General features: G+C 43.7%; 1 protein-coding gene across 2 annotated transcripts in view; it reads right to left on the bottom strand.

Moving 5' to 3' along the window:
• Positions 1-25,442, bottom strand: part of adarb2 (adenosine deaminase RNA specific B2 (inactive)) — a 470,621-nt gene that overhangs the window by 100,394 nt on the left and 344,785 nt on the right. For both annotated transcript variants that reach the window (XM_061922410.1, XM_061922411.1), the window contains exon 4: positions 6,185-6,299. In XM_061922410.1, the coding sequence (XP_061778394.1) occupies positions 6,185-6,299 (115 nt within the window). The remainder of the gene's footprint in view (positions 1-6,184; positions 6,300-25,442) is intronic.

Raw genomic sequence — 25,442 nt, 5'->3', positions numbered from 1 at the left:
TCTCTAAGTCCCGCTGGTTTCTCTAGAACTCCTCGCTTCTCTCATTGCTCCGCTTCAATTTCAACACCTCAGGAAAATCAACAACAACAAAAACATTTTCTTTGGACTTCAACATTTTCAGAGCGTGTCTCGGGCGAAAATGTCCAGACGTCACTTTGACTCTAATCTCCATCTCATTGCTTCTCAACCGCCTGGGCAGGACTCAGTGGGTGCCGGTCAGGGGATTTGCTGGGGGCGCTTCAAAGATGGACCTGATTAAGATTCTCCAGGCGCCAGACACATGGGAGGAGACAAGGAGAAGAGAGGACTCCCCAGTGTTCCCATCAAGTTGTGTGTCCGCCACCTTAGGCCCAGGCACAGCCACTTTGTCTGGATCTTTGAAGATAACGTGGGCTATTAATAAACAAACAGAAGCAATTACTGGGAGGCTGAGGAGAGGAGAGCGATTGGATTAGGTCACTGAAGTCTAAACTGATGAGCTGCAGAGAGCTCCAAAGGCTGCCCTCCTTAGTGACCCCTGAAACCTGCTGCCACAAGACCAAGATAACACCCTGGAGTGCCGCCATATCTAATGCTGACTTGCGCTCACGTGACCTAGAGGCACTTCCGGGGGTCAGCACATGCTCTAGGCTACCGCTTATTTGCAGATTTAGGCCAATTTTCAAAGGTTCGGAGGCAAATATAAAAGCCATCATAAAAAAATATTCTCAATGGGATGGAGAGAATTTTTCACCCTTAAGAAAACTAAAAAATAAAAAGATTTAAACCATTCATCACCAAGATGTTACTGCTCGCTACAAGCTGACTTCACGTGACACTCACAAGGATTTACAGAAGAAAAGATTGGAGGCACATCATGTCTTCAAATCTGAGGACCCACAAAAGATTGGAGACACATCATGTCTTCAAATCTGAGGACCCACAAAAGATTGGAGACACATCATGTCTTCAAATCTGAGTCACATCATGTCTTCAAATCTGAGTCACATCATGTTTTCACATCTGAGTCACATCATGTTTTCACATCTGAGTCACATCATGTTTTCACATCTGAGTCACATCATGTTTTCACATCTGAGTCACATCATGTTTTCACATCTGAGTCACATCATGTTTTCACATCTGAGTCACATCATGTTTTCACATCTGAGTCACATCATGTTTTCACATCTGAGTCACATCATGTTTTCACATCTGAGTCACATCATGTTTTCACATCTGAGTCACATCATGTTTTCAAATCTTTCAGCCACATTGGTGGGTGAAAGACAAAGTTGGACTTATTGGTGCATCGTTAAGTAACATATTTGATTGACATAATGAGTGCTGCTGTAATCGTGACAGAAATGAAAAAAAGGATATGTTTATTTGCAGTTGATTTCCTGCTGCAAAAAGTCTCATCTACAATTCATGTCTGCCGTTGTTTGTGAAGTTGATATTTTGTCTCATTATTTAGCTGTAGATGTTGTTCGGCAATGTTTTCTAGCGATATCAAGCTATAGTTTATGCTGTCGAGATGTATTCATCCACTTTATTAATACTATTAAGGATATTTTTCTTGATGCTAACAAATATCACCAAATATGCTATATTGTGGTCATCTGTGGCTAATAAAGCAATTAAGGCTTTCTTGCACAACAACTAAACTTTTTAGTTTCAATGATGAAAAAGGACAACAAAAATACGGTAAATTGGACTATTAATACCAGGACTTAACATGACGTTAGTTTATATGCACAAGCAGGTCTTCTAGATATATTTAGGCAAAGCAACCATAAAAGGACACCAACTAATACCATCTCTTGTCCTTTACATTTAGTTCTGCTCTCAAACACTACTAATATAGTAGAGAATAAACTGGATTGCATCACAGACAGTTTCCCAAACAAATCAAGTGTTCAAACAAACATTTTACAAAGTGATCACTGCAGACACGAGCGGTCCGATTGTATTCCACAAGATGACGAAAGTGATATTTTTAAGAGACATTTTCTTTTTCTTCTGACTTTATGAGCCACTTGTCTTGGGACTCTACAAAAGTTCTTTCCTATCCCTCTATTTGAACGATGGAAACACGCAAAAAGAGAACAACAACATTTTCTGATCAAAAGCTACACTTACTCTCACTTGTTTGAATGCTGCGCTCAAGCTGCTTGACCATCGTAGCATTGAAGCTGCTAAGAAGAAAAATGGATGCCTTTGTACAATGTCATACTTTTTAAAAAAGAAAAATAGTTAATACATTTGTATTCAAGATAACAGCATACAACATTATACTTTTGCATGAAGAAAAATAATGTGAAGACTTATTTACGACAAAAAGTAGACAAAACTATGCATCTAAAATAAAAATAAAAATTTGCAACCTTATCTAGGATAAAAGTCTACAAATGTATACTTTTATAATAAGAACAATAGTTCATAAACTTGTATTTAATATAAAAGTATACAAATGTATACTTTTAGAAAACCACAAAACAAAATGGCAGCCAGATATGACGAAGACCTACTTTCGGTGTTGATCCCCAATTGACCTTCCTGAAGAAGGGATATACCTGGGACCCGCCCACTGGGTGTGACATCACCCCCCCCCCCCCATGAACAGGTGGTGCATTTAGGCCGTGTCCCCCTTCTCTCCCTCCCAATAGATTACAGAACCATCCACTTTATCAATGTGCCAAACTGCTATCTAAACAGGGAATTGTAGCTCCTCTCCTCTGAACGCAAGTGCTCCTACAGCAGTCAGGTCATTTTATTTGTTTTACTGTCATTAAAAGCATCTTTATGTCCATTATGGGTTTAGCTGATTAAAAAAGGTTTAACAAAATGTTCATTAAAGCAAACAAATTGTCCAGTCATTGTTTTCAAAGTTAGAAAATGATCTTTTTATGGTAAAACTGTTGGCGAAGAAAAATGGTATCTATCTGCTAGGGGTGTGGGAAAAAATAGATCCGAATACGAATCACATCGAATACATTGTGCGATTCAGAATCGATTCTCATTTTTAAAAATATAATTTTTTTTTTTTTTTATCAATCCAACAAAGCACTACACAACAACACCATAACAATGCAATCCAATACCAAAAGCAAAGCTGAGCCAGCAACACTCAGAACTGCAATAAACAGAACAATTGAGAGGAGACACAAACACCACAAAGAACAAAACAAAAGTAGTGAATATTATCAACAACAGTATCAATATTAGTTATCATTTCAGCATAGCAGTGATTAAAAATCCCTCATTGACATTATCATTAGACATTTATAAAAATAATCAAAAAGAACAATAGTGTCACAGTGGCTTACACTTGGATGGCATCTCATAAGCTGGACAACACACTGTGTCCAATGTTTGCACAAAGATAAAATAGTTAATAGTTCAAACAAATTGACATTATTGCAATCAGTTGATAAAACATTGTCCTTTACAATTATAAATGCTTTTTGAGCATGTCAGCAGACTGGGGAAGATCCTATATTGAATGAAGACACAATCCTTTTCAAGCGGGAAAATATCGTTTTTGAATCGAGAATCGCGTTGAATCGGAAAAATCTATATATTATCGAATTGCGACCCCAAGAATCGATATTGAATGGAATCGTGGAATTAATTTTGCAATTAATTGTGATCACGCTCCGAGTGAACTTTGAACAAAATGCAATGAAATATTTGAATAGTTTGCCATCCGTGATTTTTACTTGAAGTGTACACAGGTGTACTTCCTGACTAAACCAAGACATGTTTATTGTGAAGACCACACCTGCCTGTGGGTCTGACTTGGCACAGGTGTACTTCCTGACTAAACCTAGACATGTTTATTGTGAAGACCACACCTGCCTGTGGGTCTGACTTGGCACAGGTGTACTTCCTGACTAAACCTAGACATGTTTATTGTGAAGACCACACCTGCCTGTGGGTCTGACTTGGCACAGGTGTACTTCCTGACTAAACCTAGACATGTTTATTGTGAAGACCACACCTGCCTGTGGGTCTGACTTGGCACAGGTGTACTTCCTGACTAAACCTAGACATGTTTATTGTGAAGACCACACCTGCCTGTGGGTCTGACTTGGCACAGGTGTACTTCCTGACTAAACCTAGACATGTTTATTGTGAAGACCACACCTGCCTGTGGGTCTGACTTGGCACAGGTGTACTTCCTGACTAAACCTAGACATGTTTATTGTGAAGACCACACCTGCCTGTGGGTCTGACTTGGCACAGGTGTACTTCCTGACTAAACCTAGACATGTTTATTGTGAAGACCACACCTGCCTGTGGGTCTGACTTGGCACAGGTGTACTTCCTGACTAAACCTAGACATGTTTATTGTGAAGACCACACCTGCCTGTGGGTCTGACTTGGCACAGGTGTACTTCCTGACTAAACCTAGACATGTTTATTGTGAAGACCACACCTGCCTGTGGGTCTGACTTGGCACAGGTGTACTTCCTGACTAAACCAAGACATGCTTATTGTGAAGACCACACCTGCCTGTGGGTCTGACTTGGCACAGGTGTACTTCCTGACTAAACCTAGACATGTTTATTGTGAAGACCACACCTGCCTGTGGGTCTGACTTGGCACAGGTGTACTTCCTGACTAAACCAAGACATGTTTATTGTGAAGACCACACCTGCCTGTGGGTCTGACTTGGCACAGGTGTACTTCCTGACTAAACCTAGACATGTTTATTGTGAAGACCACACCTGCCTGTGGGTCTGACTTGGCACAGGTGTACTTCCTGACTAAACCAAGACATGTTTATTGTGAAGATTACACCTGCCTGTGGGTCTGACTTGGCACAGGTGTACTTCCTGACTAAACCAAGACATGCTTATTGTGAAGACCACACCTGCCGGTGGGTCTGACTTGGCACAGGTGTACTTCCTGACTAAACCTAGACATGTTTATTGTGAAGACCACACCTGCCTGTGGGTCTGACTTGGCACAGGTGTACTTCCTGACTAAACCAAGACATGCTTATTGTGAAGACCACACCTGCCTGTGGGTCTGACTTGGCACAGGTGTACTTCCTGACTAAACCAAGACATGTTTATTGTGAAGACCACACCTGCCGGTGGGTCGGACTTGGCACAGGTGTACTTCCTGACTAAACCTAGACATGTTTATTGTGAAGACCACACCTGCCTGTGGGTCTGACTTGGCACAGGTGTACTTCCTGACTAAACCTAGACATGTTTATTGTGAAGACCACACCTGCCTGTGGGTCTGACTTGGCACAGGTGTACTTCCTGACTAAACCTAGACATGTTTATTGTGAAGACCACACCTGCCTGTGGGTCTGACTTGGCACAGGTGTACTTCCTGACTAAACCAAGACATGTTTATTGTGAAGATTACACCTGCCTGTGGGTCTGACTTGGCACAGGTGTACTTCCTGACTAAACCAAGACATGCTTATTGTGAAGACCACACCTGCCGGTGGGTCTGACTTGGCACAGGTGTACTTCCTGACTAAACCTAGACATGTTTATTGTGAAGACCACACCTGCCTGTGGGTCTGACTTGGCACAGGTGTACTTCCTGACTAAACCAAGACATGCTTATTGTGAAGACCACACCTGCCTGTGGGTCTGACTTGGCACAGGTGTACTTCCTGACTAAACCAAGAAATGTTTATTGTGAAGACCACACCTGCCGGTGGGTCTGACTTGGCACAGGTGTACTTCCTGACTAAACCAAGACATGCTTATTGTGAAGACCACACCTGCCGGTGGGTCTGACTTGGCACAGGTGTACTTCCTGACTAAACCAAAACATGTTTATTGTGAAAACCACACCTGCCTGTGGGTCTGACTTGGCACAGGTGTGCACAGGTGCGTAGCAACATGAAAGATGAATAAAGCATGAATTGTTTGATTTGTCAGGCGGACGTGTCGTCCTCCTTGCGGCTCTCACTAAGACCACCACCATGGAATCAGAGGACTTGTGTCAGGAGGACCCAGTCCAGCATGAATCAGTACGTGGAATGTCCCACCAGCATGTCTCTTCCCCCGCTAGACTCCGAGTACTCAATCATTTATTGACCAGCTCGACTCGTTCATAACGTACCTACCAGTCTAGACTTTCCTCCAGTTTTTTGTCTTCTGCGTCCCCCCCTATGTGTCCTGATGTTGCACCACCTCAATCACCCAGAGTGAGAAGACATGGACCATACCTCGGGTCATCACGATGCCTGCCAGGGACTTGTGTCGTACCAACGCCGGGTTGCAGCCGCCCACCAGGGACCGGTACTTCTCTCTCACCAAGTGAAACACGGAGTCGGCAAAGTCCTGGAAGAAACAACAAGAGACTCCTTTCAGTTCCACTCGGTCTTCACACGTGGACCAGGGATCCTCTTCAGGATGGTGGACTGCACACCTTCAGAGTGGGGAGATTGTGATCCACTACCATCCAAGCCCTACTCCTAAGGAGGACTATTGACCATCTGAGTACAGTATTTCTACGACTTCCTTTTTCTTCATTTCAATTCTTTCAAATAACTTAGTAATAATACAAAATATTTCCTAACACTCATTTTCATCTTTTTTTGTCTTCAAAGTCCTCCTATGTCCCGCAACTTGGAAACAAAACTACTTGAGCAAAATAGATTTCAGAATACAAATCACTCTGGTATGGAATATAACTGTGTACTGATACTACCCTTGGTATCAAATATACCTGTGTACTGATACTACCCTTGGTATCAAATATACCTGTGTACTGATACTACCCTTGGTATCAAATATACCTGTGTACTGATACTACCCTTGGTATCAAATATACCTGTACACTGATACTACCCTTGGTATCAAATATACCTGTGTACTGATACTACCCTTGGTATCAAATATACCTGTGTACTGATACTACCCTTGGTATCAAATATACCTGTGTACTGATACTACCCTTGGTATCAAATATACCTTTGTACTGATACTACCCTTGGTATCAAATATACCTGTACACTGATACTACCCTTGGTATCAAATATACCTGTACACTGATACTACCCTTGGTATCAAATATACCTGTACACTGATACTACCCTTGGTATCAAATATACCTGTACACTGATACTACCCTTGGTATCAAATATACCTGTACACTGATACTACCCTTGGTATCAAATATACCTGTACACTGATACTACCCTTGGTATCAAATATACCTGTACACTGATACTACCCTTGGTATCAAATATACCTGTACACTGATACTACCCTTGGTATCAAATATACCTGTACACTGATACTACCCTTGGTATCAAATATACCTGTACACTGATACTACCCTTGGTATCAAATATACCTGTACACTGATACTACCCTTGGTATCAAATATACCTGTACACTGATACTACCCTTGGTATCAAATATACCTGTACACTGATACTACCCTTGGTATCAAATATACCTGTACACTGATACTACCCTTGGTATCAAATATACATGTGTACTGATACTACCCTTGGTATCAATTATACCTGTGTACTGATACTACCCTTGGTATCAAATATACATGTGTACTGATACTACCCTTGGTATCGAATATACCTGTACACTGATACTACCCTTGGTATCAAATATACCTGTACACTGATACTACCCTTGGTATCAAATATACCTGTACACTGATACTACCCTTGGTATCGAATATACCTTTACACTGATACTACCCTTTGTATCAAATATACCTGTGTACTGATACTACCCTTGGTATCAAATATACCTGTACACTGATACTACCCTTGGTATCAAATATACCTGTACACTGATACTACCCTTGGTATCAAATATACCTGTACACTGATACTACCCTTGGTATCAAATATACCTGGACACTGATACTACCCTTGGTATCAAATATACCTGTACACTGATACTACCCTTGGTATCAAATATACCTGTACACTGATACTACCCTTGGTATGGCCACCACCCACTTATGGATCAATCCTCGTATTGCGTGTCTGTGATGTTTGATGTCATATTATTCTCTCTCTAGACTCTCTTCCATGTACTTGTTCACTTCCTGTAATGACCAGATTACAATTAGCTAAAATGTGCTTCTATCTCATCGTCTTCGCACTTATTTCTTGGTGTTGTCTCAAGTTAGCTAAGTTTAGGTTTTAGCATACCTGCTCCTGACTTGCTCTCACTTTGTTACATCTATTGCCTTGTCCTCCAGTGATAATGTTACATGATCATGATATAAGAAATGCAGTTTCTCTGTAGTTAACGGGCTTTGATTGATACTTTTATTAGTAGATTGCACAGTACAGTACATATTCCCTACAATTGACCACTAAATGGTAACACCCCAATAAGTTTTTCAACTTGTTTAAGTCGGGGTCCACCTTCATCAATTCAAGGTAGCTGATTATATTTTCTGGGGGGAGTGGCTCCACACTGTGTATGGACACATGTAGACGCTTGTCAGCCAGGGACTACAAATACAGTTTCAGTCCGAGGGACTAGGCATCGAAGTGCAATCAGTCCCGTGCACTTTTTCATGAAAGTTGAACATCCCTGAAATATTTGTCTGCAGGTATTCTGCCACAGGAATGAATAACAATTGTGTTTTTTTACTGGCATAGAAACCGTTCTTTCTTAAAAAAAAAAAAACTGCAAGAGACAGTTTGGATTTCCATCCATCCATTTTCTACCGCTTTTCCCTTTCGGAGTCTCGGTGGATGCTGGTGCCTATCTCAGCTGCATTCTGGTGGAAGGCAGGGTACACCTGGGACAAGTCATCACCTCATCACAGGGCCAACACAGACAGACAACATTCACACACTAGGGAGCATTTAGTGTTGTCAATCAACCTATCCCCAGGTGCATGTCTTTGGAGATGGGAGGGGCCTATCCCCAGGTGCATGTCTTTGGAGGTGGGAGGGGCCTATCCCCAGGTGCATGTCTTTGGAGGTGGGAGGGGCCTATCCCCAGGTGCATGTCTTTGGAGGTGGGAGGGGCCTATCCCCAGGTGCATGTCTTTGTCAGGTGGGAGGGGCCTATCCCCAGGTGCATGTCTTTGTCAGGTGGGAGGGGCCTATCCCCAGGTGCATGTCTTTGGAGGTGGGAGGGGCCTAACTTCAGGTGCATGTCTTTGGAGGTGGGAGGGGCCTATCCCCAGGTGCATGTCTTTGGAGGTGGGAGGGGCCTATCCCCAGGTGCATGTCTTTGGAGGTGGGAGGGGCCTATCCCCAGGTGCATGTCTTTGGAGGTGGGGGGGGCCTATCCCCAGGTGCATGTCTTTGGAGGTGGGAGGGGCCTATCCCCAGGTGCATGTCTTTGGAGGTGGGAAGGCCTATCACCAGATGCATGTCTTTGGAAGTGGGAGGGGTCTATCACCAGATGCATGTCTTTGGAAGTGGGAGGGGCCTATCCCCAGGTGCATGTCTTTGGAGGTGGGAGGGGCCTATCCCCAGGTGCATGTCTTTGGAGGTGGGAGAGGCCTATCCCCAGGTGCATGTCTTTGGAGGTGGGAGGGGCCTATCCCCAGGTGCATGTCTTTGTCAGGTGGGAGGGGCCTATCCCCAGGTGCATGTCTTTGGAGGTGGGAGGGGCCTATCCCCAGGTGCATTTCTTTGGAGGTGGGAGGGGCCTATCCCCAGGTGCATGTCTTTGGAGGTGGGAGGGCCTATCACCAGGTTCATGTCTTTGTCAGGTGGGAGGGGCCTATCCCCAGGTGCATGTCTTTGGAGGTGGGAGGGGCCTATCTCCAGGTGCATGTCTTTGGAGGTGGGAGGGGCCTATCCCCAGGTGCATGTCTTTGGAGGTGGGAGGGGCTTATCACCAGATGCATGTCTTTGGAGGTGGGAGGGGCCTATCCCCAGGTGCATGGCTTTGGAGGTGGGAGGGGCCTATGCCCAGGTGCATGTCTTTGGAGGTGGGAGGGGCCTATCCCCAGGTGCATGTCTTTGGAGGTGGGAGGGGCCTATCCCCAGGTGCATGTCTTTGGAGGTGGGAGGAAGCCAAACATTCTAATAAAATGCACTCGATAAAGTCACAATTCACAACATTCATGGGTCTGGTTACATTTTAAATGAAACAATTAACATGTAAAGCCACCAAATATCCAAAAGATATTGAGAGATGAAGATGGAAATGATCATTTGAAAAATAAACTGAATTTAAAGCAGCCTTTAAAGTGGTGGTTTCCAATCAGTGTAATCTATTGAGAAGTTACTCACACAAAGAAACATTATTTAGTCTGAAATGAAATCCAAAAAGAATAAAACTAAGAGGAGGAACTGTCTGAAGAGTGGAATGATTTCTATCAACTTCAGCTTTATTATTGGGACTATATGCGAATGTATTTATGTAAAAATACATACAATATTGTCAAGTATTTGCAATATTCTACTGTCGATGAAGGATTGGATTATCTGAGTGATGAAAGCAGGACAGCAGGGTCGTTTTTGCCACTTTTTCTTGTTGTTTTGTTTTTTTTTCACCGTTTTTTGAATTGTTCTGGAAGTGTTTTTTATTTTGTAGATGGAAAGCATCTTTCGCTTTCAAAATACATTTGTGAAGAAATTACAAGTCAATCATTTTGCAATTAGTGTATTTTGTAGAAATGCCAAATGTCAACATTTCACCAAACGAGGAAGGAGAGCCAGGACTTACTTTTTCTTTCCATTATGTATTTACATTAACTGCGTTATAGCAGCTACATTATGGCATTAATATAGATAAATAAAGTTATCTCATTATCCCAATAGTGCTGTTTTTTATCAAGGAGGGCAATTTACTGTTGTTTCTATTACACAAGGTGGAGGTTATCATGAATAATTGGTGGGAGGAGTAATTGCCTCACATGTCAAGTCTACTTTGCCTTGCAGTAGGCTTTGATTTTGGGGATTATTTCACATTCTTTTTTCTGTTGAAAAGGAAAGCTATCATTAATAACTAGCAGCATTTCTGGACTGTAAATTGATACTTTTTCCCTACGCTTTGAACCCTGTGGCTAATTAAAGGAAGAAGAGCCTTTAAAGAACAGTTTATGACTTTGTCAGACACTTGATATTGGACTTGGTGTAACGACCCGGTCGCATCGTGATGCGGGTTTCATTCTCCCAGGGATGCAGACGGGCTTCGGACACAGCGTGCAGGTAGGAAATGATTTATTTAAGAATAAAACAGACTCTGACAAAATCAAAAGAGCTAGCATGGGAGCTACAAAACACAAAAGGGCCTTAACATGGAAGCTAGCATAAACAGAACCAGGAACAAAAGTCGTCACTTGTTGCGTACAGCAAATTAGGAAGTAAGAAGGACTGACGGGAGAAGGCCGGCTAAATAATGACAGTAATCACAAAACAGGTGCACATCAGGAGCAAGCAGCAGGTGAAAATAATGAGTAACCATGGAAACCAACGGAGAGGTGCACAAACGGGAACCGAACGAGTCCGAAACCAACAGAAAAAACAAAAAGACTCAAAAATCTAAATCATAATATGATCCGGGCAGCAGATCATAACACTTGGGTTGTCAAAACCAGTTTGGCTTCTTACTATTCCTTTTTCCACTCGTTGAACTGTTCAAGTGTGTGTGTGCTTGTTTATTGTGTTGTACATTTGTACTACCATTGAAAGGATGTTGTATTTTCTTGTAAAAAACCTTCTTATTTAGTCAGAAAAACATATTTTGTTCAAAATATGCCGGGATGACAACATGCAAAGAGTGCTACCTCAAAAATTGAACACCTAAATAGTCGTAATGTGGCTAAAACAGTTAGCACCAAATCCATCATCAAGCGTAAGAAAGGCAGCCTCAACAACGCATTCAGCCATTTGGTGCGTTATGGACTCAGGACGACAAAATGCAGCCCCAGAGACAAAGCCCAAGTAAAGAGTATGAAGGCTTCCGAGGGTGTGAGTGAAAGTGACATAATGCTGTTTTCAACTGATTAGCATTTACTTTACATTTGCATCGATGACTGAATTAAAAATACTTCTTTAGCACGCTGCAAAGCCAATGTTGCAAAGGTCTGCCATGTTCCTCCTAGCTGAAAGTCACATGCAATTCATTCTTACAGAACCCTGCTGCCTGGCCACAGTCGGAACCTGCAGTCCAGGCCTTTTCATTGGTGATATAAGAGAGGAGAGAGAAGGTGACAGCTCATCAAGGGTGGATGCTGTGGGGCTGCCTTGGTTCGACAAGACTCTGCAACACGGTTCTGACATCGGGGGCGGTGTCTCTGGATTGGCAGACCGGGGTGGTGGTTCCTCTCTTTAAGAAGGAGAACCGGAGGGTGTGTTCCAACTATCGTGGGATCACACACCTCAGCCTTCCCAGTAAGGTCTATGCAGGTGTACTGGAGAGGAGGCTGCGCCGGATAGTCCAACCTCTGATTTGGGAGGAACAGTGTGGTTTTCGTCCTGGTCGTGGGACTGTGGACCAACTCTATACTATCGGCAGGGTCCTTGAGGTATGCATGGGAGCTTGCCCAACCAGTCTACATGTGCTTTGTGGACTTGGATAAGGCATTAGACTGTGTACCCCGGGAAGTCCTATGGGGAGTCCTCAAAGAATCGGCCTGATTGTGGTGGTCCGCTTCCTGTACGATCAGTGTCAGAGCTTGTTCCGCATGGCCGGCAGTAAGTCAGACACGTTTCCAGTGAGGGTTGGACTCCGCCGATTCTGTTCATAACTTTTATGAACATAATTTCTAGGCACAGTTAGGGCGTTGAGTGGATCTGGTTTGGTGGCTGCAGGATTAGGTCTCTGCTTTTTGCAGATGATGTGGTCCTGATGGCTTCATCTGACTGGGATCTTCAGCTCTCACTGGATCGGTTTGCAGCCAAGTGTGCAGCAACCGGGATGGGAATCAGCACCTCAAAGTCCGAGTTCACGGTTCTTGCCCGGAAAAGGGTGGAGTGCCATCTCCGGGTTGGAGAGGAGATCTTGCCTCAGAGTCTTGTTCACAAGTGAGGGAAGAGTGGATCGTGAGATGGACAGGCGGATCGGTGCGACGTCTTCAGTAATGCAGACACTGTATCGATCCGTTGTGGTGAAGAAGGAGCTGAGACGGAAGGAAAAGCTCTCAATTAATCGGTCGATCTACGTTCCCATCCTCACCTATGGTCATGAGCTTTGGGTTATGACCGAAAGAACAAGATCACGGGTACAAGCGGGTTTCTTACGCCGGGTGGCGGGGCTCTCCCTTAGAGATAGGGTGAGAAGCTCTGCCATTCGGGAGGAGATCGAAGTAAAGCCGCTGCTCCTCCACATGGAGAGGAGCGAGATGAGGTAGTTCGGGCATCTGGTCAGGATGCCACCTGAACGCCTCCACCGGGAGGTTTTTTTCTGGCACGTCCGACCGACAGGAGGTCACGGGTAAGACTCAGGAAACGCTGGGAAGACTATGTCTCCCGGTTGGCCTGGGAACGCCTCAGGATCCCCCAGGAGGAGCTGGTCGAAGTGGCTGGGGAAGTCTGGGCTTCCCTGCTTAGGCTGCTGCCCCCACGACCCGACCTCGGATAAGTGGAAGAGGATGGATGGATGGATATAAGTGTTATAATGAAGACAACACATAATGCAAGTGTCTATATTAGTTATACTAGCCTCCTATCAAAATGGCTTTAAGAATGTTATATGTCTTCTAATGGCGTCTTCAGTAATGCGGACGTTGTATCGATCCGTTGTGGTGAAGAAGGAGCTGAGCCGGAAGGCAAAGCTCTCAATTTACCGGTCGATCTACGTTCCCATCCTCACCTATGGTCATGAGCTTTGGGTCATGACCGAAAGGATAAGATCACGGGTACAAGCGGCCGAAATGAGTTTCCTCTGCCGGGTGGCGGGGCTCTCCCTTAGAGATAGGGTGAGAAGCTCTGCCATCCGGGAGGAGCTCAACGTAAAGCCGCTGCTCCTCCACATCGAGAGGAGCCAGATGAGGTGGTTCGGGCATCTGGTCAGGATGCCACCCGAACGCCTCCCTAGGGATGTGTTTAGGGCACGTCCAGCTGGTAGGAGGCCACGGGGAAGACCCAGGACACGTTGGAAAGACTATGTCTCCCGGCTGGCCTGGGAACGCCTCGGGATCCCCCGGGAAGAGCTAGACGAAGTGGCTGGAGATAGGGAAGTCTGGGCTTCCCTGCTTAGGCTGCTGCCCCCGCGACCCGACCTCGGATAAGCGGAAGATGATGGATGGATGGATGGATGGATGGATGTCTTCTAATGGATGTATGACAATCTTTGCAAGTTGGGTAATGTTTGCTGTGGTCTGGAACAACATGGTAACATTTGCTGTGGTCTGGAACAACATGGCACACAATCAGAAATTACATACAGATAATGTGTCATGAGACATGCAAATATGAATTAAATACACAGAGGACATAAGTGAAGTGAAGTGAAGTGAATTATATTTATATAGCGCTTTTCTCAAGTGACTCAAAGCGCTTTACATAGTGACACCCAATATCTAAGTTACATTTAAACCAGTGTGGGTGGCACTGGGAGCAGGTGGGTAAAGTGTCTTGCCCAAGGACACAACGGCAGTAACTAGGATGGCACAAGCGGGAATCGAACCTGCAACCCTCAAGTTGCTGGCACGGCCACTCTACCAACCGAGCTATGCCGCCCCAAATAAATAAAATAAATGAGCTGGAATAAACATAATGATGCAATATGTACACACAACTAGCCTAAATAGCATGTTAGCATGGATTAGCTTGCAGTCATGCAGTGACCAAATATGCCCGATAAGCACTCCACTCAAATCAATAACATCAACAAAGATCATCTTTGTGTATACACACAGTATAAAACGTTTGGTGGAAAAATGAGACAAAGAAGGAGTGGCAAAAACCCCGCCTTTCTGTGGCAGCATCGGAGAAAGTTGTACATATAAACAAAGTACGGTGAGTTCAAGGACTGCTGAAATCAGTAAGACAAAACGGTACTTGCCAAATCCTGTCATCAGTGAAGCATGTTCGAAATAATCAGTGGACTTTCTAACAATTCGGAAGGTTTATGTCTTCAACACAAACCAAATCCAAACAAAAAGCTCCAGGAAGCCACTAGTCATGCTTGAGGTGATGGATACAACCACAGATCATTTTTGGGGGGGACACTGTGTTTGTGTCTGCAGGTGTCATTGGGACTTTACAGCACAAGAAGACACACCTTCCTCCTTCAGAGCCATTGAGTGCCACCCTCACCGAGGGCCTAATGTGGCAGAAAAAGGGGGCTAAGATGGAGTTTCACAGATTGTCACGGCGACCTGGTGCTGCTGGCCTTCCTCTCCACTGAACATTGCTCTTCACCCTTGTCTTCAAGCCACCTGCTGCAGGCTCTGGTGTGACTCCACCTGCTGGTGGTGCTGGCCTTCCTCTCCACTGAACATTGCTCTTCACCCTTGTCTTCAAGCCACCTGCTGCAGGCTCTGGTGTGACTCCACCTGCTGGTGGTGCTGGCCTTCCTCTCCACTGAACATTGCTCTTCACCCTTGTCTTCAAGCCACCTGCTGCAGGCTCTGGTGTGACTCCACCTGCTGCAGGCTCTAGTGTGACTCCACCTGCTGGTGGTGCTGGCCTTCCTCTCCACTGAACATTGCTCTTCACCCTTGTCTTCAAGCCACCTGCTGCAGGCTCTGGTGTGACTCCACCTGCTGGTGGTGCTGGCCTTCCTCTCCACTGAACATTGCTCTTCACCCTTGTCTTCAAGCCACCTGCTGCAGGCTCTGGTGTGACTCCACCTGCTGGTGGTGCTGGCCTTCCTCTCCACTGAACATTGCTCTTCACCTTTGTCTTCAAGCCACCTGCTGCAGGCTCTAGTGTGACTCCACCTGCTGGTGGTGCTGGCCTTCCTCTCCACTGAACATTGCTCTTCACCCTTGTCTTCAAGCCACCTGCTGCAGGCTCTGGTGTGACTCCACCTGCTGGTGGTGCTGGCCTTCCTGTCCACTGAACATTGCTCTTCACCCTTGTCTTCAAGCCACCTGCTGCAGGCTCTAGTGTGACTCCACCTGCTGGTGGTGCTGGCCTTCCTGTCCACTGAACATTGCTCTTCACCTTTGTCTTCAAGCCACCTGCTGCAGGCTCTGGTGTGACTCCACCTGCTGGTGGTGCTGGCCTTCCTCTCCACTGAACATTGCTCTTCACCTTTGTCTTCAAGTCATCTGTTGCAGTTAGCTGCTGCAGGCTCTGGTGTGACTCCACCTGCTGGTGGTGCCGCATGACTTGCCAGCACTTTAACAACATGACTTTCCAGCACTTTAACAACATGACTTTCCAGCACTTTAACAAGCCCTTGGGGCCTCTTCAGGCCGGAGAAAACAAGCTGCAGGATTTATTCGGTCACTGCTTTGCTGCGCTGGAGGATTTATTGCTTCCATAAACACAAGTGTTCTAAGGCGGATTCTCATCATCTCCATTTGTCAAATGAGAAATATTGGCTGATGCGCTGGGGTTCTTTCAATTGAATTCAAAATGTTACGTACTCATCAGAGACCTCATTAAGTCCACCAGCAGAATCCAATAGAAGAGCGACTATAACATTAGGTTTGTGAAAGGAGAAAGTCTCATTGTTTGTAATATTGTGCTTAATTCACATTTAGTCAAATGAAACAAGAACCGATGCACTGAAAACACTTTTGGGCGATGCTTTTGTGTTACATGGAGCTCTCTTGGCCACTGAAGACATGCTCCAAAATAATGTTGGATTCCTCGCACTATTTGACCTTTACATTTCAAATTCAATCTACAATTTCTGAGATAGCCACATTTGTGTGTGACTACCCTTCTTCAGTGATTGACAGCCAGTGTACTTCATTACAACTTTTTCATTCCAGGAAAACATCCTGTGGGATTGAGAAAGATGCATGAAGTACAAATACTGACAGTAGTTAGAATAGACTTAGACAAACTTTAATAATCTACAAGGGAAATTGTTCAACACAGTAGCTCAGTTACAATGATGGAAAGTGTAAGGATGGAAAGGACAATGCAGGTATAAATAGACTCAATATAGCAATATAAAATATAACATACTATATATGCGAATATATACAATATATACTTAATTTGTGTACAGTATATTATATATACAGATATATTGTGTCTATAACATATATACTAATTACCATGTACAATATTATAGTATATGTGGCAGCGGCAGCATAAAATAGAGAGTAAATCTAGCAGAAAATAGAGATAAAAAACAAAGAGAAGTAGCTGACATGTCAGGTATTAGGCAGATATCATCGTTTGCTGTATGAGGAGTGACGATACAGCTGGATGGAGTGCGGAATAAAGGACTTGTTGACTCGCACAGTGCGGGAAGGAAGCTGAAGGACCCTGTTGGAGTATATTTGGAGAATATTTCAACATCTGAGAGAAGTTATGTTGTGCCGGGGCGTCCCTTTTTCTTTAAAGAGCTATTTGCTCTGCAAATATGACGATTGAGTTCATCCGATAAGAAAAAGGTGTAAAGAGCTGCAACAAAAGCCACGGTGGAGCCAAAGAAAGAAGTGCCAGTGGAACACGACTGACTTGTAGAACTTGATGAAGACCTTCTCCTTGCCTCCTGCGTCTGAGGGACTCTTATCTCACTTTTCACCATCTGTTTTTGTGTGTTTGGGATCCCCTTTAGTACCAAACATTTACATTCAAAAGATGGAAGAGATGTTTATGAAATAATCTTGCTTTGTTCCAAATAAGCGGTTTGAGATCCGACCAGACTATCAATGTACGCCAACTTGAAAGCCAGACCCTGAAATGTTGCAGGAAGCAGACAGCTCACGACACATTCCTTCAACTACTTTCACCTTCCACAATTTACAGGAGGGTTTCCTGAAAAATACAGCCATCCTCAATTTACGAGCAGGATTTGATTCACGACCCAGCTTGTAACTCAAAACGTCCGTATCTAAACTCAACTGCCCCCAAGACGCAAGAGGGCCCCCTCGAATAAATGTGTGAGCCCTCAAATCAAACATTTCCTAGTTGAGAAAGTACATTTTAATTGACACAACTGAGACAATGACTGGCAAGAGGGGAGAAGTCTGCTGAAAAAGGGACACGATACGGGAGAATCATCTTCCCTCATCGCTGTCTGCTGTGTCCGCGAGTCCACGCACTCACAAACCCCCCCCCCAACTCCTCACAGACCCCCACCCACCCCCGAGTCTCAGTGAACAAATGTCAAAGAAAATCCAATCGTATTTAATTTTGCCTTGTAGATGAGTGGGACAAGTTGGGAATATATCCAATCACAGTTCTTCAATAGCATACATATGGAAGAGGGTGGGGCTTAGCAATGAAGGAGAGCCAGTCAGATGCCTTTCATTGTGAGATGAAGTTGCACCAAAACAAAAAGGTGCGGTTCTACATGGTAATCTGTGAACACCTGGCGGAAGGTGAATAGCCCTCACTGTTCCAAATATGGAGATGTTTGTTGCACAAACCCCATTTCCATATGAGTTGGGAAATTGTCCATCCCATCCATTTTATACCGCTTATTCCCTTTTGGGGTCGCGGGGGGCGCTGGCGCCTATCTCAGCTACAATCGGGCGGAAGGCGGCGTACACCCTGGACAAGTCGCCACCTCATCACAGGACCAACACAGATAGACAGACAACATTCACACACTAGTGTTGCCAATCAACCTATCCCCAGGTGCATGTCTTTGGAGGTGGGAGGGGCCTATCCCCAGGTGCATGTCTTTGGAGGTGGGAGGGGCCTATCCCCAGGTGCATGTCTTTGGAGGTGGGAGGAAGCCGGAGTACACGGAGGGAACCCACGCATTCACGGGGAGAACATGCAAACTCCACACAGAAAGAACCCCAGCCTGGATTTGAACCCAGGACTGCAGGACCTTCATATTGTGAGGCAGACGCACTAACCCCTCTGCCACCGTGAAGCCCTTTGAGAAATGGTGTTAGATGTAAATATAAACAGAATACAATGATTTGCAAATCCTTTTCAAGCCATATTCAGTTGAATATGCTACAAAGACAACATATTTCATGTTCAAACTGGTAAAAAAAAAAATGTGTGCAAATAATCACTAACTTTAGAATTTGATGCCAGCAACACGTGACAAAGAAGTTGCGAAAGGAGGCAATAAATACTGATCAAGTTGAGGAATGCTCATCAAACACTTATTTGTAACATCCCACAGGTGTGCAGGCTAATTGGGAACAGGTGGGTGCCATGATTGGCTATAAAAACAGCTTCCCAAAAAATGCTCAGTCTTTCACAAGAAAGGATGGGGCGAGGTACACCCCTTTGTCCACAACTGCGTGAGCAAATAGTCAAACAGTTTAAGAACAACCTTTCTCAAAGTGACATTGCAAGAAATTTAGGGATTTCAACATCTACGCTCCATAATATCATCAAAAGGTTCAGAGAATCTGGAGAAATCACTCCACGTAAGCAGCATGGCCGGAAACCAACATTGAATGACCGTGACCTTCCATCCCTCAGACGGCACTGTATCAAAAAGCGACATCAATCTCTAAAGGATATCACCACATCGGCTCAGGAACACTTCAGAAAACAAATGTCACTAAATACAGTTTGTCGCTACATCTGTAAGTGCAAGTTAAAGCTCTACTATGCAAAGCAAAATCCATTTATCAACAGCATCCAGAAACGCCACCGTCTTTTCTGGGCCCGAGATCATCTAAGATGGACTGATGCAAAGTGGAAAAGTGTTCTGTGGTCTGACGAGTCCACATTTAAAATTGTTTTTTGGAAATATTCAACATCGTGTCATCTGGACCAAAGGGGAAGCGAACCATCCAGAGTGTTATCCACGCAAAGTGGAAAAGCCAGCATGTGTGAAGGTATGGGGGTGCATTAGTGCCCAAGGCATGGGTAACTTACACATCTGTGAGGGCACCATTAATGCTGAAAGGTACATACAGCTTTTGGAACAACATATGCTGCCATCTAAGCGCCGTCTTTTTCATGGACGCCCCTGCTTATTTCAGCAAGACAATGCCAAGCCAAATTCAGCACGTGTTACAACAGCGTGGCTTCGTAGTAAAAGAGTGCGGGTACTTTCCTGGCCCCCTGCAGTCCAGACCTGTCTCCCATGGAAAATGTGTGGTGCATTATGAAGCGTAAAATAGGACAGCGGAGACCCCGGACTGTTGAAGGACTGAAGCTCTACATAAAACAAGAATGGGAAAGAATTCCACTTTCAAAGCTTCAACAATTAGTTTCCTCAGTTCCCAAACGTTTATTGACACTTGGCACATTTTTGAAAACTGGAGCCTTCCTCTACTTTTGAGTGCCTTCTTGCTTTGTTATAAAATCATCGCATTACCTAAAGGCCGTCAGGCCGTTTGCATGACTGCTTGTTTCCCAGCCAAGTGCTTACATCGGGTTTGCAAGTGGCCGTGACGTCACGTGCAACAAAAGTATCCAATTCCGTACTAATCGTAAAATGAAACCTTTAAATGTTGAATTGGTCCATTTCATTTATCATTTACACATAGTTTGCATTTTTTTTGCAAATAAATCTAGAATCATTCTACATTAGACGTGTTTTGATGACATTTTCTTTGACATGGATTACTGGTGAAAACCAAGGTAGTACAGTTTCAGTTTATTTTGAGTAATAATCATTCCAACGGTCAATGTTCCTGATGAAGAAATACTGTGCTGGAACATTCTATTCCAAAGTCCATCTCGTCCTGCACAACACATCCATACTTTCTTGGCTAGAGGCCAAGTACGCCTTGACCCGGCTGGAAAACATTTTGCACGTTGGTCACCTCCATGCGATGAAGAAGGACTGAGGTTGATCACTTATGAAGAAGGACTGAGGTTGATCACTTATGAAGAAGGACTGAGGTTGATCACTTATGAAGAAGGACTGAGGTTGATCACTTATGAAGAAGGACTGAGGTTGATCACTTATGAAGAAGGACTGAGGTTGATCACTTATAAAGAAGGACTGAGGTTGATCACTTATGAAGAAGGACTGAGGTTGATCACTTATGAAGAAGGACTGAGGTTGATCACTTATGAAGAAGGACTGAGGTTGATCACTTATAAAGAAGGACTGAGGTTGATCACTTATGAAGAAGGACTGAGGTTGATCACTTATGAAGAAGGACTGAGGTTGATCACTTATGAAGAAGGACTGAGGTTGATCACTTATGAAGAAGGACTGAGGTTGATCCCTTATAAAGAAGGACTGAGGTTGATCACTTATGAAGAAGGACTGAGGTTGATCACTTATGAAGAAGGACTGAGGTTGATCACTTATGAAGAAGGACTGAGGTTGATCACTTATGAAGAAGGACTGAGGTTGATCACTTATGAAGAAGGACTGAGGTTGATCACTTATAAAGAAGGACTGAGGTTGATCACTTATGAAGAAGGACCGAGGTTGATCACTTATGAAGAAGGACTGAGGTTGATCACTTATGAAGAAGGACTGAGGTTGATCACTTATAAAGAAGGACTGAGGTTGATCACTTATGAAGAAGGACTGAGGTTGATCACTTATGAAGAAGGACTGAGGTTGATCACTTATGAAGAAGGACTGAGGTTGATCACTTATGAAGAACAGTTGAGGTTGATCACTTATGAAGAAGGACTGAGGTTGATCACTTATAAAGAAGGACTGAGGTTGATCACTTATGAAGAAGGACTGAGGTTGATCACTTATGAAGAAGGACTGAGGTTGATCACTTATGAAGAAGGACTGAGGTTGATCACTTATGAAGAAGGACTGAGGTTGATCACTTATGAAGAAGGACTGAGGTTGATCACTTATGAAGAAGGACTGAGGTTGATCACTTATGAAGAAGGACTGAGGTTGATCACTTATGAAGAACAGTTGAGGTTGATCACTTATGAAGAAGGACTGAGGTTGATCACTTATGAAGAAGGACTGAGGTTGATCACTTATGAAGAAGGACTGAGGTTGATCACTTATGAAGAAGGACTGAGGTTGATCACTTATGAAGAAGGACTGAGGTTGATCACTTATAAAGAAGGACTGAGGTTGATCACTTATGAAGAAGGACTGAGGTTGATCACTTATGAAGAAGGACTGAGGTTGATCACTTATGAAGAAGGACTGAGGTTGATCACTTATGAAGAAGGACTGAGGTTGATCACTTATGAAGAAAGACTGAGGTTGATCACTTATAAAGAAGGACTGAGGTTGATCACTTATGAAGAAGGACTGAGGTTGATCACTTATGAAGAAGGACTGAGGTTGATCACTTATGAAGAAGGACTGAGGTTGATCACTTATGAAGAAGGACTGAGGTTGATCACTTATGAAGAAGGACTGAGGTTGATCACTTATGAAGAAGGACTGAGGTTGATCACTTATGAAGAAGGACTGAGGTTGATCACTTATGAAGAAGGACTGAGGTTGATCACTTATAAAGAAGGACCGAGGTTGATCACTTATGAAGAAGGACCGAGGTTGATCACTTATGAAGAAGGACTGAGGTTGATCACTTATGAAGAAGGACTGAGGTTGATCACTTATAAAGAAAGACTGAGGTTGATCACTTATGAAGAAGGACTGAGGTTGATCACTTATGAAGAAGGACTGAGGTTGATCCCTTATAAAGAAGGACTGAGGTTGATCACTTATGAAGAAGGACTGAGGTTGATCACTTATGAAGAAGGACTGAGGTTGATCACTTATGAAGAAGGACTGAGGTTGATCACTTATGAAGAAGGACTGAGGTTGATCACTTATGAAGAAGGACTGAGGTTGATCACTTATGAAGAAGGACTGAGGTTGATCACTTATGAAGAAGGACTGAGGTTGATCACTTATGAAGAAGGACTGAGGTTGATCACTTATGAAGAAGGACTGAGGTTGATCACTTATGAAGAAAGACTGAGGTTGATCACTTATGAAGAAGGACTGAGGTTGATCACTTATGAAGAAGGACTGAGGTTGATCCCTTATAAAGAAGGACTGAGGTTGATCACTTATGAAGAAGGACTGAGGTTGATCACTTATGAAGAAGGACTGAGGTTGATCACTTATGAAGAAGGACTGAGGTTGATCACTTATGAAGAAGGACTGAGGTTGATCACTTATGAAGGACTGAGGTTGATCACTTATAAAGAAGGACTGAGGTTGATCACTTATGAAGAAGGACTGAGGTTGATCACTTATGAAGAAGGACTGAGGTTGATCACTTATGAAGAAGGACTGAGGTTGATCACTTATGAAGAAAGACTGAGGTTGATCACTTATGAAGAAGGACTGAGGTTGATCACTTATGAAGAAGGACTGAGGTTGACCACTTATGAAGAAGGACTGAGGTTGATCACTTATGAAGAAGGACTGAGGTTGATCACTTATGAAGAAGGACTGAGGTTGATCACTTATGAAGAAGGACTGAGGTTGATCACTTATGAAGAAGGACTGAGGTTGATCACTTATGAAGAAGGACTGAGGTTGATCACTTATGAAGAAAGACTGAGGTTGATCACTTATGAAGAAGAACTGAGGTTGATCACTTATGAAGAAGGACTGAGGTTGATCACTTATGAAGAAGGACTGAGGTTGATCACTTATGAAGAAGGACTGAGGTTGATCACTTATGAAGAAGGACTGAGGTTGATCACTTATGAAGAAGGACTGAGGTTGATCACTTATGAAGAAGGACTGAGGTTGATCACTTATGAAGAAGGACTGAGGTTGATCACTTATGAAGAAGGACTGAGGTTGATCACTTATGAAGAAGGACTGAGGTTGATCACTTATGAAGAAGGACTGAGGTTGATCACTTATGAAGAAGGACTGAGGTTGATCACTTATGAAGAAGGACTGAGGTTGATCACTTATGAAGAAGGACTGAGGTTGATCACTTATGAAGAAGGACTGAGGTTGATCACTTATGAAGAAGGACTGAGGTTGATCACTTATGAAGAAGGACTGAGGTTGATCACTTATGAAGAAGGACTGAGGTTGATCACTTATGAAGAAGGACTGAGGTTGATCACTTATGAAGAAGGACTGAGGTTGATCACTTATGAAGAAGGACTGAGGTTGATCACTTATGAAGAAGGACTGAGGTTGATCACTTATGAAGAAGGACTGAGGTTGATCACTTATGAAGAAGGACTGAGGTTGATCACTTATGAAGAAGGACTGAGGTTGATCACTTATGAAGAACAGTTGAGGTTGATCACTTATGAAGAAGGACTGAGGTTGATCACTTATGAAGAAGGACTGAGGTTGATCACTTATGAAGAAGGACTGAGGTTGATCACTTATGAAGAAGGACTGAGGTTGATCCCTTATAAAGAAGGACTGAGGTTGATCACTTATGAAGAAGGACTGAGGTTGATCACTTATGAAGAAGGACTGAGGTTGATCACTTATGAAGAAGGACTGAGGTTGATCACTTATGAAGAAGGACTGAGGTTGATCACTTATGAAGAAGGACTGAGGTTGATCACTTATAAAGAAAGACTGAGGTTGATCACTTATGAAGAAGGACTGAGGTTGATCACTTATGAAGAAGGACAGAGGTTGATCACTTATGAAGAAGGACTGAGGTTGATCACTTATGAAGAAGGACTGAGGTTGATCACTTATAAAGAAAGACTGAGGTTGATCACTTATGAAGAAGGACTGAGGTTGATCACTTATGAAGAAGGACTGAGGTTGATCCCTTATAAAGAAGGACTGAGGGTGATCACTTATGAAGAAGGACTGAGGTTGATCACTTATGAAGGACTGAGGTTGATCACTTATGAAGAAGGACTGAGGTTGATCACTTATGAAGAAGGACTGAGGTTGATCACTTATGAAGAAGGACTGAGGTTGATCACTTATGAAGAAGGACTGAGGTTGATCACTTATGAAGAAGGACTGAGGTTGATCACTTATGAAGAAGGACTGAGGTTGATCACTTATGAAGAAGGACTGAGGTTGATCACTTATGAAGAAGGACTGAGGTTGATCACTTATGAAGAAGGACTGAGGTTGATCACTTATGAAGAAGGACTGAGGTTGATCCCTTATAAAGAAGGACTGAGGTTGATCACTTATGAAGAAGGACTGAGGTTGATCACTTATGAAGAAGGACTGAGGTTGATCACTTATGAAGAAGGACTGAGGTTGATCACTTATGAAGAAGGACTGAGGTTGATCACTTATGAAGAAGGACTGAGGTTGATCACTTATAAAGAAGGACTGAGGTTGATCACTTATGAAGAAGGACCGAGGTTGATCACTTATGAAGAAGGACTGAGGTTGATCACTTATGAAGAAGGACTGAGGTTGATCACTTATGAAGAAAGACTGAGGTTGATCACTTATGAAGAAGGACTGAGGTTGATCACTTATGAAGAAGGACTGAGGTTGATCCCTTATAAAGAAGGACTGAGGTTGATCACTTATGAAGAAGGACTGAGGTTGATCACTTATGAAGAAGGACTGAGGTTGATCACTTATGAAGAAGGACTGAGGTTGATCACTTAT

Source organism: Nerophis ophidion, linkage group LG15, assembly GCF_033978795.1.
Source record: "Nerophis ophidion isolate RoL-2023_Sa linkage group LG15, RoL_Noph_v1.0, whole genome shotgun sequence".
Classification (NCBI taxonomy): domain Eukaryota; kingdom Metazoa; phylum Chordata; class Actinopteri; order Syngnathiformes; family Syngnathidae; genus Nerophis; species Nerophis ophidion.
The sequence above is the reverse complement of the archived record's forward strand: the minus strand, read 5'-3'. Positions and strand labels throughout refer to the sequence as shown.